Below are 18,962 nucleotides of genomic sequence, written 5' to 3' on the forward strand. Positions count from 1 at the left end.
TATATATATATATATATATTAGTATGTGTGTGATTGATTGATTTTATTAAAAAATATTTTTACTTTTTGAGATACAGCTGCTTTGTATCCTGTATCCGTCAGGTCAGCAGGACTGACAGGATCAGTGACACGCAGGATCCACCTCAAATCTATCACATCTAAGATTATAATTTAGCGCAGGGCCCGTGTCACTGATCCCGTCAGTCCTGCTGACCTGACGGATACAGGATACAAAGCAGCTGTATCTCAAAAAGTGAAAATATTTTTTAATAAAACGTAATTACAAAGTTGCACCAAACACACATTTTTATAAAAAATAAATTAAAACGACGTGATTTTTGCGACGTTTTTTCCGTAGACAATGCAGGTTTCGTTTTTTATACACACCTTTTTTGCTATTTTAGAATTTTTATTCATAAAGTTTGAAAATAATAGTAAAAAAAATAAGCTTTTTTACGTTTCAGCTATTTTTTTTGGTAATAACATAGTTTTACCCTAAAATAGACCTTTTATTTGTGATCGCCATTGTCTACCGTAAATTTTAATATATTACATGTCTATATTAGGGTAATTGGGTCAGCGCTAGCGTTACAACAATGATTGGCGGGGGGAATGTTTTTTTTGGGGGTGGGTATTTTATGTGTATTTATTATTTAATTTTTTTTTGCACTTTACTTTATTATTTTTTTATTACTGTGGTCTGATCCTCAAAGGTCAAAAAAGACCTTTGGGGAACTTTATATATACTTTTTCTTTCTTTTACACCATGTTTTTCCACTGTAACTGGAGCTGCACAGCAGCCCCAGTTACAGGGAAAATCAGCCCTCTCATAGTGACGATTGTCACTAATAGGGCTGTGCTGGGTCTAGTTAGACCCAGCAACAGTCTGCCACTAACGGCACCCGGCGATCATGTGACCAGTCACATGATCACCGGGAGGAATAGAGACAGCGCCGCTGCTGCTGTCTCTATTCCTATACACAGCGTTCATTGAACGCTGTGTAAGACATCGGAGAAGACAGAAGCAGAATAGCTGCTTCTGTCTTCTCCTCAGGGTCCCCGGCAGTCACTGACAGCCGGAGACCCGACATTCAGCTGCCCGATCGCGCGGGCAGCATGTTAAAACCCGAGCCGTAGAAAGTCTATGGCTCGGGTTTTAAGGACCCGTCCCTGACCGCTGGCCGTAAAAATACAGCCAGCGGTCGGGAACCAGTTGGGCAGGAGGATAAGCCTGTACTGACCTCAGCGCCGGTGACCGCCCGCCCGGCTCTTCTTGCAGCTTTGGAGTAACAGAACAGCCGTCCGTCGCTGTTCTGTTACTCAATGGCGGCGCCCGCACTTGTCAGGGAGGCGTGTCCTACCCCTGGATCCCGGCCAATTCTCTGCTCCTCCCCTCCTCATCTTCGGCTTGTAGCAGCGCTAGCGCGCTGAATAGGTTTGCAAAATGATGTGCGGTTCGGGCTGCCATGGGCCCCCTGGGAGCCTCGGGCCCCGGGCGGCCGCCCGAATCGCCCATATGATAATCCGCCACTGACTGTATACTGTACACAGATTCATGTGGTGTACGTGGCCTTAGTAAACGCTACGCAGTACAGTTGCCTCGGCAACTGTACGATGGACGGAGACTATCGTGCACGAGTCCTATACTAATTAGTATGACTCTCTGGGTGTCATATGGTTTCCTCTGCAACTGTACTGCCCAGTGTGAACTAGCGTCTTTAAATGCCCAATATCAAATCAAACAGGAGATTGCAATTGGAGGGTCACTTTAAGTCCTGGCAGAAACATTGCTAAATAGTCTTTAGACTTTCCCACAAGGTAAAAGTATAGTCCAGACTAAGGGGACAGTCACACGCTGCAAATTTTGTTGCAAACTTTTTCTGCGACTGAAAATCAGGTCCATTCATCTGAATGGAACTTGCAGACATCCATGCCCTCTCACAAAGTAGAATGCCAAATAGCTGCTTACACAGTATAATGCCTCTATAGCTGCTCCCATACTGTATAATGCCCTCATAGATGCACCCATACAGTATAAAAGCAATACAGATGCCCCCATACAGTATAATGCCAAAACAGATGCCCCATACAGTATAATGTCCCATACCAGCCTCCATACAGCATAATGCCCCCATAGCTGCCCCATACAGTATAATGCCTCCTTAGCTGCTCCCATACAGTATAATGCCCCTATATCTGCCCCCAGTATAATGCTGCATAGTGCCTCCCACACAGTATGCCAAATTTCTGCATCCACACAGTATAATGTCCCCATAGCTGCCACCATACAGTATGAAGCCCTCATACAATATAAAGCCAACACAGATGCCCCCATACAGTATAATGCCCACACAGATTCCCCCATACAGTATAATGCCCCATAGCTGCCCCCATACAGCATAATGCCTCCATGGCTGCCCCCATACTGTATAATATCCCCATAGCTGCCCCCATACTGTATAATATCCCCATACAGTATAATGCCCCACACCTGCCCCATACAGTATAATGCCCCTATAGCTGCCCCATACAGTATAATGCCCCCTTAGCTGCCATCAAAGAATAATGCCCGATAGCTTTCCCCATAACTTATAATTCCCTCATATATGACCCATATAGTATAATGCCCCCTTAGCTGCCACCATACAGTATAATGTCTCCTTAGCTGTCACCATACAGTATAATGCTCTCTCAGCTGCCCCCATACAATATATTAAGGCCCCCTTAGCTGCCACCATACAGTATAATGTCTCCTTAGCTGTCACCATACAGTATAATGCTCCCTCAGCTGCCCCCATACAGTATAATGCCCCCTTAGCTGCCCCTATACAGAATAATGCCTCCTTAGCTACCCATACATTATAATTCCCCCTTAGCTGCCCCTATACAGTATAATGCCCCCTTAGCTGAAACCACACAGTATAATGCCCCATAGTGCCTAATAAAAAAAAAATAAATACTTTCCTAGCCCCAGTCCCACGATGAGTAGAGAAGCTCCCTCTGCAGACTGGGTCCCAGGAGTTGGACCACAAACTGGATACAGTCTAGTGGACAGAGTCCCCGGACCCAGGCTGCACCTACAGAAACATATGTAATTTCAATTAATTATTCAACCCTAGTGGGTGAAGGGATTTCAAAGTATATATCCATATACTTTATTTTTGAAGTAACAGACGAACACGACATCCACCCCTATTGCCCCAGGGGAGTTGGTAAATAGCCATAAAGGAAAGGCTTTTTGGTGACTGTCCATGAAAGTCCCTAAAGTGGATAACTAGGGAACTCCTCCCATCCCGATATTCCTAATATCGCGGATATGTTCAGAAATTCGTAATTGCAATTCCCTAATGGTTTCCCCTACGTAATACTTCTTACAGAGACAAAAAATCAAGTATACAACCATATTAGAACGGCAGTTCAAAAAACTGCGCACTTAGTAGAGTCAAAGAATACATTAGATTTCTTTACATACTTGCATTGCGAGCATGTGCCGCATTTGAACATTCCCTTAAGTGGATGAGTCGGCCAAGTCTTCACACAAGATCTTCTAAATTCCGAACTTACAAGTAAGTCACGTAAATTTGGAGCTCGTCTTGAAGTTATGCTCGGATAGTCTCCTATCATATTGCGTTTAGGCTTGCATAGAACTAAATGTGGCCAATTTTTACTAACACCTCTTTAACAGTGTCCCAGTGTTGGCCAAAGCGAGAAATAAATCTGACTTTATTCCACTGATCAGTAGGTAGTACTATCGAATTCGGAATAATATCCTTTGGATTTACCATATTTTTATTTTTGGTCTGCAAGAGTCGTTATAAATGGAACTTACTCAAAATGGGTTATAGTCAGCAGTGGGGTACCACAAGGATCGGTGTTAGGCCCAATTCTGTTTAATCTCTTTATTAATGACCTTGTTGATGGGATTGATAGCAAGGTGTCAGTTTTTGCTGACAATACAAAACTTCATAGGATTCTTAAAACTCATCTTGACAGTAGGCTTTCTAAATGTATGAGTTTCGACGCTATTGCCATTCTTTTTTATCATCAAATCAAGAAAACTAACCTCAGTGTCGCTAAGGCTGGGTTCACACGAGCACATTAACGTCCGTAATGGAAGGACGTATTTCGGCCGGAAGTCCCGGACCGAACTCAGTGCAGGGAGCCGGGCTCCTAGCATCATAGTTATGTATGATGCTAGGAGTCCCTGCCTCTCTGCAGGACAACTGTCCCGTACTGTAATTATGTTTTCAGTACGGGACAGTTGTCCTGCAGAGAGGCAGGGACTCCTAGCATCGTACATAACTATGATGCTAGGAGCCCGGCTCCCTGCACTGAGTTCGGTCCGGGACTTCCGGCCGAAATACGTCCGTCCATTACGGACGTTAATGTGCTCGTGTGAACCCAGCCTAACAGTGTTAGTCAAGTGAATATTAAGTTCCTTATGGTTGAGATGACAAACAACGTCGTCCAATTGCTCACATGTACCATTCCATACCATGAACGCATCGTCAATATAACGAAACCAGCAAGAGACAAATTTCTTAAATGGTTCACAAGAATAAAACAGCCACCAACTCCCAGTAACCTGGGTTGAGGCAAGCATATGATGGTGCACAAAAAGAACCTATGGCAGTTCCTTCCACCTGTAGATAGAACTTATCATCAAAACAAAAACAATTATGAGTCAGTACAAATTCCAGCATATCGACAATAAACTCATTTTGATGAGCAAAATCAGGTCGATACATATCTAAGAAGATTGTTACTGCTCGTAACGCAGCCCAATGGGAAATTGGGTGTAAAGGAACTCAACATCTAGTTCTACCAATAAACAATCAGAAAGAATGATTAAATTAGGTAGTTTGGATAAAGCGTCTCCAGTGTCATGGACAAATGACGGTAATGAAAAAAACAAGGACTGCTTACTTGAAGTACTCAAATTTTTACTCTTTCTTCCAGTACATGTGATTTCTGCAGTGATAACCTTCTTCTTGAGTGGCCTTCTATTTGTCCCTGTTGTTGGCTCCATGGTATGGGATTATTCTGCCACAGTGACTTTTATTCATGTAATCGTTTGTTGTGTAGGTAAGTGCTGTATAATTTTTTTTACTGTTTATCTGAAAGTCTCAAACAAGATGACTATTGCTCTGGCATTCAGAATGTTTAGATCAGAAGATTGTAGTTATGACGTTCATGGCAGGCAGAATATGGATCTAGCCACAGTGACAATATTTTTCTGGTCACAAAGCAATATAGTATGTTACTTTCCTATCCAGCTGTCTCACTTCTATCACTTCACTAGCAATGTCTGCTGTTGCTGTGTAGCCAACATTTGGTCAGAAATAGATATGTAAATGTATTGCAATTCGTGGTCCTTTATTGGGATGGTCCTCTGTGCACACGGCCACATTTTAGTTCTGTGCATGAGACGTATAATTAGTCAAGGACGGTATTGCTTCTCATCCCTTGTTCTAAATATATGGCTCCAGCATGGAGCTATAATATGCTTGTGTGCATGAGTGCTGATGGATCTTTATGCTCTGGTCTTAGGCCTCATGCACACGAGCGTCTGCATTTTGGCTCATAATACGTTGTGCAAAACTGAACCAGGTTGCCAAATTTATGGACAGTTCGCATAAATGGGTGTTCTTTTCTGCCGATCGTAGCGTCCAGCAGAAAAAAAGCACCGTCTGGGGGTTTTCCGCATTCTCCCGGAGCTTTGCACTGCGCATGCGCCAAAATGTACATGCGCAGTGTAAAGGAATAGTCATATTTTTACATTCTGCTTAACGTCTGTGGAATCTGAAAATATGCAGGCCGCTGCCAAGCAGGGTCAGTGCCTGGAGTGGACCAATCCAGTCACCTGACCTGACGTCATCGACATGGGGTCAGGTGAGTGGACTGGTTCACTCCCGGGCCTTCACCGACCCCAGTCAGAAGTTGACATCCGACGCTTCGCCACATAAACACCTCGGCTCCTAACGGTGAGTCACGTCAGGCAAAGCGGACAGATTTGTCAAGCTCCACTTCAGAAATTTCTGGACAACTGAGATAAAAATCACGGACAGACCAAAATTTTTACGGACACATTACAAAATCATTGCCTGTGCAGTGTGCTAGTAGTGTCTCACCAATCACAGCTCTGCTTGTAGCTTTCCCCCAATAACTTAGGTGATGTTTTCTCTGATTAGTTGTTCACTTTCCCTTTTTTTCTCCATCTGGACCAGACCATTGTGATGACTTATTTCAGCCACGACTCATCTCTGCGGAATTTGACACACAGACATGTTGGTTTCTTGCTTTTCCAGCATTCTCCCCTCCTATACCCCATCCTCTAAACCAGGGGTCTCAAGCACGCGGCCCGCTAGTACAGACTCTGCTCCAGGACTCTGGAATTCCCTGACATCACTGTCCACATATGGACAGTGTTGTCAGGGTCTTCCCCAGAGCTGGAGTCCCGGGCAGAGCGCTAGTATAGGCTCTGCTCTGGGGAAACCTCTGACATCGCTGTCCATACAATCGACAGTGATGTCTGGGGCTTCCCTAGAGCCGGAGTCCCGTGCAGAGTGCTAGTATAGGCTCTACTATGGGACTCTGGAATCTTCTGACATCGCTGTCCACATATGGACAGCGATGTATGGAGCTTCCCCAGAGCTGGAGTCCCGGGAAGTTCACTAGTATAGGCTCTGCTCTGGGGAAACCTCTGACATCACTGTCCATACAATCGACAGTGATGTCTGGGGCTTCCCCAGAGCAGGAGTCCCAGTGATGTCAAGAGCACAGCTGGAGTCCCAGGTGGAGCCTACTTGCCCTCTGCCCGGGACTCCAGCTCTGGGGTTGCCCCTGACATCCATGTCCATATATGGACAGTGATATCAGAAGCAGAGCTGGAATCCCAGGCAGAGTGCTAGAAGCGTCTCTGCTCCGGGACTCCAGCTCTGGGCAAGCCCCTGACATCACTGTCCATATATGGACACTGATGTTAATGGCTTCCCCAGAGTTCTGGCGCAGAGCCTATACTAGTGCTTTGCTCCGGGTTTGCCCCTGATATCACATTCCGGTGCAGGAGGATCCCCTGACGTCACTGTGTATGGACAGTAAAGGAATTCCCAGCCAAAGCGTCGGCAAAACTCTGGCTGGGGATTCCACTCCTAAAGGGAGCCCCAATGGAGCTATCTACTTGGGGTATGTGTGGCATTATCTGCAGAGGGCACTGTGACAGCATCTGCGGAGGGCACTGTGGCAGCATATGCGGAGGGCACTGTGGCAGCATCTGTGGAGTGCACTGTGGCAGCATCTACGGAGGGCACTGTGGCAGCATCTACGGAGGGCACTGTGGCAGCATCTACGGAGGAGTCTGTGGGAGCATCTACGGAGGGCACTGTGGCAGCATCTACGGAGGGCACTGTGGCAGCATCTATGGTGGGCACTGTGGCAGCATCTATGGAGGGCACTGTGGCAGCATCTATGGAGGGCTCTGTGGCAGCATCTATGGAGGGCACTGCGGCAGTATGTACAGAGGACACTGTGGCAGTATGTACAGAGGACACTGTGTCATTATCTAGGGGTGTGTTGCATTCTCTACAGTGGGCACTGTGGCATTATCTACAGAGGGCACTGTGGCAGAATCTATCATGTACAAAATAGGCCACTTATAATGTGGTGACAGAGCCTCTTTAAACCTAGCGGTATTATTATAGTAATGTAGTATTATTATTATAGTAATATAGTCAGGGGCGTAACTAGGAAAGACTGGGCCCCATAGCAAACTTTTGACTGGGGCCCCCCTCCCCTGGGTGTCACACAACCCCCCCCCCTTGTAGATAGTGCCTTTTTTACAGCCCCCCCTGTAGATAACGCCATACAGCCCCCCTGTAGATAACGCCATACAGCCCCCCTGTAGATAACGCCATACAGCCCCCTGTTGATAACGCCATACAGCCCCATGTAGATAACGCCATACAGCCCCCTGTAGATAACGCCATACAGCCCCCCCTGTAGGTAACGCCATACAGCCCCCCCTGTAGATAACGCCATACAGCGTCCCCTGTAGATAACACCATACAGCCCCCCTGTAGATAACGCCATACAGCCCCCCCAGTAGGTAACCCTATACAGCCCCCCTGTATGTAACGCCATACAGCCCCCCCTGTAGGTAACGCCATACAGCCCCCCCTGTAGGTAACAGGATAGGGGGCATGTTAGATTTCACCATTATTCTTGCAGGAGATATCCTGCTGACTGGGCGGTCGTGCGTCAGTTTATTCCTTCTCCCCATTGACATAAACATGAATTACCAGCCACGTGCGCCTGTGTACGGGGAGCCGGGAAGAACAGCTGTCAGATATATAAAGTGTAAGTGCTCATCCTGAGCCTCCTGGTTCATGAATTACTCTGACCCCGGCAGTGCAGTAAGAGGGAGTGCAGGGGGTATAACTGTGTATATGACATTCAGGATCTGTGGAAAGCTGGGTGACAAGCCCTGTGGGCACTGTAATGGTAGTCGCCCAGCCTGTGTAGAAGACCAAGGTGACTCAGACGTGCGTGAAATGTGCCGTATTGAGCAGAGTTGGGGGATCAGCTGCATCAAATAAAGAATAACATGGAGCCGTTGTAGGGTCTATCAAGATAATCACTTGAATTAGGGATAAGATGTACGATGAAGGACACAAGGAGTCCACTAGCGCCCGAAGTCCCCCGAAAGTCCCCCGAAGTTCTCCATGACTAACCTCTGACTTCCGGCATCTGCACAGCTCAATAAAAATGAAAGGAGCGCTGGTCACGCATGCGCACACGCGCGACCGGCGCTCCATTCATTTCTACAGAGCTGCCGACACAGACCCCGGAAGTCCGAGGTTTGTGATGGAGAACTTCAGGGGACTTTCGGTCCCCCGTTCTCCCTATCAATGCCAGCGATCACACATGTATCCCCTATCCTGTGGATAGGGGATACATGTATTTTGTTTAATGGCAGAGCGGGGAGATACCTCCCTGCTCTGCCGTAGTGTTCAGTGGCGTCGCGCTGTAGCAGCCATAGCGGCTGCTAGCGAAGCCTCTGGGCATGGTGGGGGCTCGTGCCGGCGGGCGACACGTGCCCCCTTATGCCGCGGGCCCCGTAGCAGCCGTTACGGCTGCTACAGTGGTAGTTACGCCACTGAATATAGTGTTATAGTAGATCAAATAACTATCCACTTACTCGGCCGAGTTTGAGAACCGTGCTCTAAACAAACTCGTAATCCACAGTGCCTCAGATGGTAATAATGATCCTTCAGTGCTCGACACAACAAAAGTGTCCCATCAGTAAATGAAATGCTGGTGACAGGTTCCCTTTAAGATCAGCACTCCAGGGGAACTAAACATCATTCATTCGGTCATGCAACTTGCAACCGAGAAAAAAAGGCAAGTTTTAAAGGCCCTTCCCCTCTCCTATATCACCCTGTCAGCAGTTTTAAGACCTCCAAACTGCTGACAGGTTCCCTTGAAGCTTATAGTAATTGATATGTGTTTAAAATAATTTACCAGCAGAACAGCTCAGTTAGGAAGTTGCTGTAGATGTACATAATACATGTGTCCTCAGGATCTTCACGTAAATGTTCGCTATTCAAATTACATATATCTCATTGGGTGATTTTTTTGACCTGCCTCCTACATTAAATTAAACTTATTATCATCCTTACATCCTTGATGACAGCACTCATACAAAATCTAGTAAAGTATTCCTAATTCAGATGATAGATGACTGCCTTTATTATACTGCTTATACACAACTCACAGTTTTCCGCCTGTTCGGCTAACAGCTATGTTCCACCTGTTAACGATAAACATACAGGTTCATATTAGCCAGGCATGCATGTTTATTAGGAAAAGGGTGATAAGTGGCAGTCAGACACACCTTACTCTGCTTATCTCCTGTCCAATGATAATTTTCAACAATGAAAAATGTCGATAGACTGGCTATATAGACATTCGATATTCAGCGGATCCCATTGAAAGCCATGGGATCCAAAAGGGAAAATCAAATGTATATGGCCAACTTTAGTGATAATCTCTGGAATTGGTTTCAGTGCCATTAAACCAGGAGTCTCAAGCACGCGGCCCGCGGGCCGCATGCGGCCCCTGGGGCTGTCATCTGCGGCCCGCGGGACACAGAGCCGCTAGTATCGGCTCTGCTCCGAGACTCTGGAATTCCCTTACATCGCTGTCCACATATGAACAGCGATGTCTGGGGCTTCCCCAGAGCCGGAGTCCCGAGCAGAGCGCTGGTGTCGGCTCTGCTCCGGGACTCTGTGGAATTCCCTGACATCGCTGCCCATATATGGACAGTGTGTCAGGGTCTTGCCCAGAGCGGAGTCCCGGGCAGAGCGCTATTATCGGCTCTGCTCCGGGACTCTGGGGAACCCTCTGACATCGCTGTCCATACATCGACAATGATGTCAGGGTCTTCCCCAGAGCAGGAGTCCCAGTGATGTCAGGAGCACAGCTGGAGTCCCAGGAAGAGCCTACTAGCTCTGCCTGGGACTCCAGCTCTGGGCAAGCCCCTGACATCACTGGGGCAGCCTCTACAGAGGGCACTGGGGCAGTCTCTACAGAGGGCACTGGGGCAGCCTCTACAGAGGGCACTGGGGCAGCCTCTATAGAGGGCACTGGGGCAGCCTCTACAGAGGGCACTGTGGCAGCCTCTACAGAGGGCACTGTGGCAGCCTCTACAGAGGGCACTGTGGCAGCCTCTACAGAGGGCACTGTGGAAGCCTCTACAGAGGGCACTGTGGAAGCCTCTACAGAGGGCACTGTGGCAGCCTCTACAGAGGACACTGTGGCAGCCTCTACAGAGGACACTGTGGCAGCCTCTACAGAGGGCACTGTGGCAGCCTCTACAGAGGGCACTGGCGTTATCTACAAGTGGGTGTGTGACAGTATCTGAAGAGGACACTGGCATTATCTAGGGGTGTGTTGCATTATCTACAGAGGGCACTGTGGCCTTATCTACAGAGGGCACTGTGGCCTTATCTACAGAGGGCACTGTGGCCTTATCTACAGAGGGCACTGTGGCCTTATCTACAGAGGGCACTGTGGCCTTATCTAGGGGTGTGTTGCATTATCCACAGAGGGCACTGCGGCAGCATCCACAGAGGGCACTGCGGCAGCATCCACAGACGGCACTACGGCACTATCTAAAAAGGGGCTGCCCAATCTTGACATGTGTGCTAACTGAGCAGCCGGACTGCATTTAGCGACACTTAAACTGGAAAGCTGGATTGTTGAAATAAGCACGTGGAGAAATATCTCAAATTTTAAACCTAGCACTATTATTATAGTAATGTAGTATTATTATTCTAGTAATATAGTGTTATAGTAGTTCAAATAACTAATTGATTAACAATAATTTTGTATTGTATCAAATTTGAAAGTAATGCGGCCCGTCAACTTCCCATTTTTTCTATATGCGGCCCACTTACCCGGACGAGTTTGAGACCCCTGCATTAAACCATTATAGAAATACTAGAACAGGAGGTGGTAAGAATCTTGATCTCTGTTAATACCTGCAAGAGGACAGTGGTGCGGGAGCATGCTTTTGAGGTCTCCATAATGTAGCAGGTTGACCACCACTGCTGTAATCTGTTGCATGTACCCTGTTGATGCATAGGGTGGTAAGCTACATGGCATTTGAAATACCTCTGGCTGCCCTCCTGTACTTTGGATGTCTTCTGGTATCAATTCCTTTAATAACAATAAAAGGAGCAGCTTGTTTCAGTCACGTAATAAAGAAGATTGGCTACAAAATAAGTTTAGAATACCTTTGATACTTTCTTTGAAAACAAAATTTTACTCTCATTTCCACAGTTACGCAAGAATTTCCTGTCATGTGGCAATGGTGGCTGCAAATAGGTAAACTGCATAATTTTATTACTCTTGGAATAGGAATTACCTTGTTTTTTTTTTTCGGCGTACGTTCACAAATTTATGAAGGATGCACATCATTTAGGGGCACAAATATTTCTCTTTGTGTGGTAAGGGGTGAGTTTTTTTTGTCGTTATTATTTGAACAGGAAATGTAATAAACCGCGCAAAGTATAACCTGGCATTATTCAGTAGCATGTTTCATATTCCCCAACAATGTGCAATTGGCGTATATGGACATGTACAAATGTGTCCATCTTGATCTGAAATAAAAGCAGTTTTCTAATTTTTTATTTTTCCATAACAGTAAAAGTTCCAAGAATTGTTTTAAATTGATTGAATCAAACTACTTGTATATAAGATCATTTTTTACCTCTCCTGACTGGAGATTTTGTAAATACTTTTATTCCTCCTAAAATAATAATGCTGGTGAATCTTTTCTCAGAACTCTGCAGTGTGTCGTTCCTTTGTTATACTGGAAATGTATGAATAAATGGACAACTGGACATTGTCAATAGGGTATGTCCCTACACAATCTGACATGGTCAGCACTGATTGGACAGTGTAAGAATGTGTGGGGACATATTCCATAGACAAGGGGCATAATAACACTCAGTTGTCAATACATTCATATAGCTGACAGGTCTTTAAGCAGCAGAATTATTTTTTTCTCAATAAATCTATCCAGTTAGTCCAAAAAGTGTGCTTTCCTGGCTTCCGAATACAAATTTTGTGCAAGAAGCATAAAACAATAAAAGCATACACTATATGGCTAAAAGTATGTGGACCGATAATAATCACACCTATATGAGCTAGGTGGACATTCCATTAAAAAAAACATGGGCATCAATATGGAGCTGTGCCACTTTTTGTGGCTATATAAGCCGCCACTCCAACCAAACAGGTCAAACTATGTCTTTATAGACTTCACTTGGTGCAAAGTCATGCTAGAACAAAAAAGAGCCCCCCACTCCCAAACTGTTCCCACAAAGCTAGAAGCATAAAATTAGCAAAAATGTCCTTCCAATTAGGAAAAATGACTGCAACGTTACTGCATTAAACCAAACCGTAAAAAACAGCCCGAGACCATTATCCCTCCTCCACCAAATTTTACAGTAGGCACTGTGTATTCCAGTAGGTAGCATTCTCATGGCATCAGCCAAACCCAGATTTATTCATCAGATTGATTGTAAAATGTGATTTATTACTCCACAGAACATGTTTCTACTACTCCATAGTCCAGTGGCAGCATGTTTTACACTATTGCAGCCGACGCTTGGCACTGTGGATGGTAATCTTAGGCCTGTGTGCAGCTGCTCGACCATGAAAACCCATTTCACAAAGCTACCAACACACAGTTCTTGTGCTGATGTCACATCCAGAGGTAGTTTTGAACTGTGAAGGGAGTGACATAATAGAGTATAGGTGTAACGTCTATGGCCGCGGACCGTCATCCTGACCTTCTGACGGCCATGGACAAGTGAGTTCCGGGAAGCATCGCCCTCCTGGGAGACGCCGGCACTCAGTTCCGCGTTCAGAGACCGGCTCCCGCAGGGTGGGCGCACCCGCACGTGCTGGGCCTTAAAGGGCCAGTACGCGCACATGCAGAATAGCTGCAATTAGCTCAGAATGCCTCTGGACTATAAAAGGGGCTCTGCCCTCTCAATCATTGCCTGAGCATTGTTTAGTTACCCTAGTTTGTCCTTGCAAATGGTCTCCTAAGTGTTTTCCAGTTCCCAGTATTTCCTGTTCCGGACGCCTGTACCCTGTGCTACCGTGCCCCTGTGCCTTGAAGAATTGGAGTCGTGTTGTGCTCTCCACTGCATCTACTGTGTCGCACCCCGCCAGGTGTCGGTCTACTGCCGGAGCCTCATCTTAGCCTGAAACCACCGCTACTGTCTACATTGCCTCAGGTACCCTTTCAGAACTATAGACATTGCATATACCTGTTTGGCCAAATACCTGTTGGGTCCACACCCTGCGCCGTGACAATAGGCCATGTACTTCAGCACTCCGCAAAACCGCTCTGTGGGCTTGTGTAATCCACCGATTCACAATAATTATACTTTGGCCAGCTGCTATCCCGCTACGCGGTACGGCCCAGTGGGTCCACACCCACGCCGTGACAGTACGCTCAGGCCATGGACCCCGCTGGTCAATTCAAGGTCCTGTCACCCTCTCAAGCCATGCAAGCAGATCAGCAGGACCTGCAAACACGACAGGATCAACTCCTTGTGGCAGTAAACTCCATGGCACTACAGCTAGGGGCACTAGCTGCTTCCTCCTCTGCTCCGATTCCAGCTTCTCCGGCTGATCCTCCTGCAACACCTCCTCTCAGCACCAGTTCTGATCCTCGGTTCTCGCTGCCACTACCGACTCGTTTTTACAGAGACGCAAGCGCATGCAGGGGATTTCTCAACCAGTGTCATATCCACTTCACCTTGCACGCCAGAGCATTTCCCTTGGATGGCGCCAGGACCCGAGACTTCCAAGGGTTCCTGCGGCTATTCCGTACTGTGTTTGAGGAGCCTGGACGAGTCTCGTCGGCAGCTAGCTCTCCACTGAACATTCGCCAGGAGGACACCTCCGTGGGAGTGTACACAGTCCAGTTCCGGACCCTGGCAGGTGAGCTGTCCTGGAACAACGAGGCGTTAGTAGCTTCCTTCTGGCATGGACTGTCATCTGAGATCGAACTCGCTGCCCTTGATCTACCACCTACCTTGGACGACCTCATTTTACTTGCTACCCGGGTTTATATGAGGCTCAGAGAAAGATCCCAAGAGGTTCGTCGAGAGAGAAGGCTTCCTAGGTTAGCTCCCAACTTCCAGCAACCCCTCTTGTCCTCATCTGTTGCTCCATCCGGGGTCCCTATGCAAGTGGATCGACTTAGACTATCTGTCCAGGAGAAACAGCGCAGGCGCACTTCTGGACTTTGACTATATTGCGGCCTCGCTGGCCATGTCGTGTGTCAGTGTCCCCAGAAGCCAAAAAACTCCAACGCCTAGGATTGGTTGGGGAGACAACCCTGGGCGACATAGCATTTGACAGAGAACTCTCTTCCAAGCTGTCTATCGCTGTGACTATTGTCGCTGGCGAGAGGACCCACCTGGCATCTTCCTATCTGGACTCTGGCTCTGCAGCCAATTTTATACACGGAAACCTTGGATCTTCTTCACTTGCCCACTACCCTTCTGGAGAAACCGTTTATCATTGCCTCAGTAGATGGACTGCCGCTGCCCGACCCAATATGGGTTGTGACCAAACCACTGAGGCTTCAAGTGGGAGCCCTTCATTCTTTTCGTTGTTAAAAAGAAAGACAGATCCCTCCGACCCTGCATTGACTACAGGGGCCTCAACCAGATCATGGTAAAGAACAGATACCCGTTGCCTTTAATTTCTGAACTGTTTGATCGCATACGGGGAGCAACATTTTTACCAAACTAGACCTGCAGGGGGCCTACAATCTAATCCGGATTCATCAGGGTAATGAATGGAAGACTGCATTTAATACTCGTGATGGGCACTAAGTATACCTGGTTATGCCCTGCGGCCTGTGTAACGCTCCCACGGTCTTCCAAGAGTTCGTCAATGACATCTTCCGTGATCTCCTCAATGTCTGTGTTGTGGTGTATCTCGATTACATTTTGATTTTTTCTCCAGATCCAGCAACTCATCGAAGACGTCCGCCAAGTTTTGCTTTGATTAAGGGAGAATCGCCTATATGCCAAGCTGGAGAATTACGTGTTTGAGAGAAAGTCTCTACCCTTCCTGGGCTACATCATCTCCGATCAGGGTCTCAAAATGGATCCTGAAAAGGTAAACGCTGCCTTGGAATGGCCACGCCCTCAAGGCTTAAGGGCCATACAGCGCTTCCTGGGATTCGCCAACTTCTACCGGCTGTTCATCCAAAACTTCTCCTCACTGACAGCTCCCATCTCTACCCTCACCAAAAATGGCATTAACGTCAAGGTGTGGACTCCAGAAGCAGAGGCCGCATTCAAGAGCTTAAAGAAGGCCTTGACGTCAGCCTCAATCCTCCATCATCCTGATGTCTCTCTACAGTTTTAGTTGGAGGTGGACGCCTTCTCTGTTGGTGCTGGCCCACTTCTGTTCTAGAGAGGCTCCAAAGGCAAGACTGTGGTATGTGGCTACTACTCTAAGCTTTTTTCTCCCGCAGAGCGCAACTACTCGATTGGGGATCAGCTGGCTTTGCTGGAGTGGAGACACCTACTAGAGGGCGCAGCTCATCCATTCCTGGTATTCACGGACCACAAGAACCTCACCTATCTCCAGACCGCCCAACGGCTGAACCCTCGTCAGGCCAGGTGGTCGCTGTTCTTTGTTCGGTTCCGGTTTGAGCTCCACTACCGCCCTGCTGACAAGAATGTGAGGGTCGATGCCTTGTCTAGGTCGTTCGAGACAGAGGACACTAAGAGGCCCCCACAGAATATCATTGACCCTTCCTGCATCATCTCTGTCAACCCTCTGCAAGTTAGAGATATTCCCCCGGGGAGGACTTTTGTGTGTCAGGCAGACAGAGGAAGAATCCTCCGCTGGGGACACAGTTCCAAGCTGGCAGGTCACGCGGGTGCCCATAAGACCCGAGACCCGATTGCCTGTCAGTTCTGGTGGCCCACACTGCCCAAAAACGTCACAGACTTTGTCTCCTTTTGCACGGTGTGTGCAGCAAATAAAAGTTGCCCACTCCAGACCAGCTGGCCTGCTCCAGCCACTGCCCAATGTCCCCTGGCAACATTTTGCTATGGACTTTGTCACAGACTTGCCTCTCTCTGCTGGATGCAGTACGGTCTGGGTGGTGGTGGATCGATTCTCCAAGATGGCCTATTTTGTTCCACTGACTGGCCTGGCAACTGCTTCCCAACTGGCCAGTCTCTTCACCCAACACATCTTCCGTCTGCAAGGCTTGCCTCTGCATAGTGTCGGATCGGGGGTACAGTTCACCTCAAAGTTCTGGAGAGCCCTCTGCGGTCTCCTCGGTGTGAAGTTGGACTTTTCCTCCGCTTACCATCCCCAGTCCAATGGTCAAGTCGAGAGAATTAATCAGATTATGGAGAACTATCTGCGGCACTTTATCGCCAGACAGCATGATGACTGGGTGCAGCTGCTTCCTTGGGCTGAGTTCTCCTACAACAACCATACTAGTGAGTCCACCACCTCCAGCCCCTTCTTCATTGTCTACGGCCAACATCCACGAGTACCTTTTTCTGTTTCCACTACGTCCAAGGTGCCTGCAGCTGACTCTACATTCAGGGACTTTCTACAGATATGGCAGCAGACCCGATCTTCTATTCTGCTGGCGGTCGACCGCATGAAGAGAAAGGCAGACACAAGAAGACGAGAGCATCCCCAGTTTCTTCCAGGCACTAAGGTCTGGTTGTCTTCTAAGAATATCCGGCTGTGGGTGCCATCTTGCAAGTTTGCTCCCAGGTTTCTCAGACCCTTCGAGATTCTGCTGCAGATTAACGCAGTCTCCTACAAGCTTCGGCTGCCACCCACCCTCAAGATCCCAAACTCGTTTCACGTCTCTCTACTGTAGCCTGTGGTCCTGAACTGCTACTCCAAGACTTCCAGTCCAGCAGTGGATCCTAGCGGTTAGTTGGAGACAATCGAGGTGAGGGAGATCTTGGACACCAAGAGAGTAGGAGGAAGAACGTTTTACTTGGTGGATTGGAGGGGCTTTGGTCCAGAGGAGAGGTCTTGGGAGCCAGAGGAGTACATCAATGCTCCTGCCCTCATGAAGAAGTTTCTCTCCCGCTCTGGTCCCAAGCGGGGGCGTAAGAGAGGGGATACTGTAACGTCTATGGCCGCTGACCGTCGTCCTGACTTACCCTCTGACGGCCGCGGTCATGGACGAGTGAGTTCCGGGCGGAATCCCCCTCCTGGGAGATGCCGGCACTCACATCCGAGTTCTGAGACCGGCTCCCGCGGGGTGCGCGTGCCCGCGCGTGCCCGCGCGTGCTCGGCCTTAAGGGGCCAGTACGCGCACATGCAGAATAGCTGCAATTAGCCCAGAATGCCTCTGGACTACAAAAGGGTCTCTGCCCTCCAAATTATTGCCAGAGCATTGTTGTGTTATCCTAGTTTGTCCTTGCAAAGGGTCTCCTAAGTGTTTTCTAGTTCCCAGTGTTTCCCGTTCCTGCTAACCTGTAGCCTGTATCCCGTGCTACCGTGCCCCTGTGCCTTGAAAAGTTGGAGTCGTATTGTGCTCCCCACTGCATCTATTGTGTCGCACCCCGCCGGCTGTCTGTCTGCTGCCGGAGCCTCATATTAGCCGGAAACCACTGCTACTGTCTAAATTGCCTCAGGTACCCTTTCAGAACTATAGACATTGCATAAACCTGTTTGGTCATATACCTGTTGGGTTCACACCCTGCGCCGTGGCAATAGGCCATGTACTTCAGCACTCCGCAATTCTGCTCTATGGGCTTGTGTAATCCACCGATTCACAAGAATTATACTTACAGTTAACCAGGGCAAATCTAGCAGATTAGAAATTTCATGAACTGACCTGTGGCAAAAGCAGCATCCTACGATAGTGGCACATTTAAAGTCACTGAAATTTTTAGTACAGCCCATACTACTAGCAATGTTTGTCTATGGAGATTGCATGGCTGTGTGCTTGAATTTATGCACCTGTTTGCAATGGCTGTGGCTGAAACACCTGATCTCAATAATAAGGAGGGGGGTCTACATACTTTTACTCATATAGTGTATATTGATCCATCGCATTGGCTAATTAACTAGACTTCAAAAGCGTTCAGTCTTAGGTCCGATTTCAATGTGCAAACCGCGTCAGGATCAGCGACAAAAACGCCCCAAATCTACTACCATTGATATCAATAGGAGGCAGAGGCATTTTTCTTCCCGGGTGTTTTTTGACCGTTCGCGTGGTTTCCGCCTCTGAACCTTCATTGAAATCAATGGGAGGCAGAGAAAAAAAACGCACTGCTCGTTTGAAGCGTTTTTTTGGGGAAGGTTTATGTCCAAAAATCTTCCTCTGCTTTTGGATTTGAGTCAATGACAAAAATGCATAAAAACAATGC

At 47.7% G+C, this 18,962-nt stretch overlaps 1 protein-coding gene across 1 annotated transcript in view; it reads left to right on the forward strand.

Moving 5' to 3' along the window:
* The window catches only part of LOC142741815 (putative transmembrane protein 244), a 39,042-nt gene that overhangs the window by 14,343 nt on the left and 5,737 nt on the right, over window positions 1-18,962 (forward strand). The window contains exons 4-5 of the mRNA XM_075851144.1: window positions 4,960-5,085; window positions 11,842-11,886. Coding sequence (XP_075707259.1) covers window positions 4,960-5,085; window positions 11,842-11,886 — 171 coding nt within the window. The remainder of the gene's footprint in view (window positions 1-4,959; window positions 5,086-11,841; window positions 11,887-18,962) is intronic.

Source organism: Rhinoderma darwinii, chromosome 2, assembly GCF_050947455.1.
Source record: "Rhinoderma darwinii isolate aRhiDar2 chromosome 2, aRhiDar2.hap1, whole genome shotgun sequence".
NCBI lineage: Eukaryota > Metazoa > Chordata > Amphibia > Anura > Rhinodermatidae > Rhinoderma > Rhinoderma darwinii.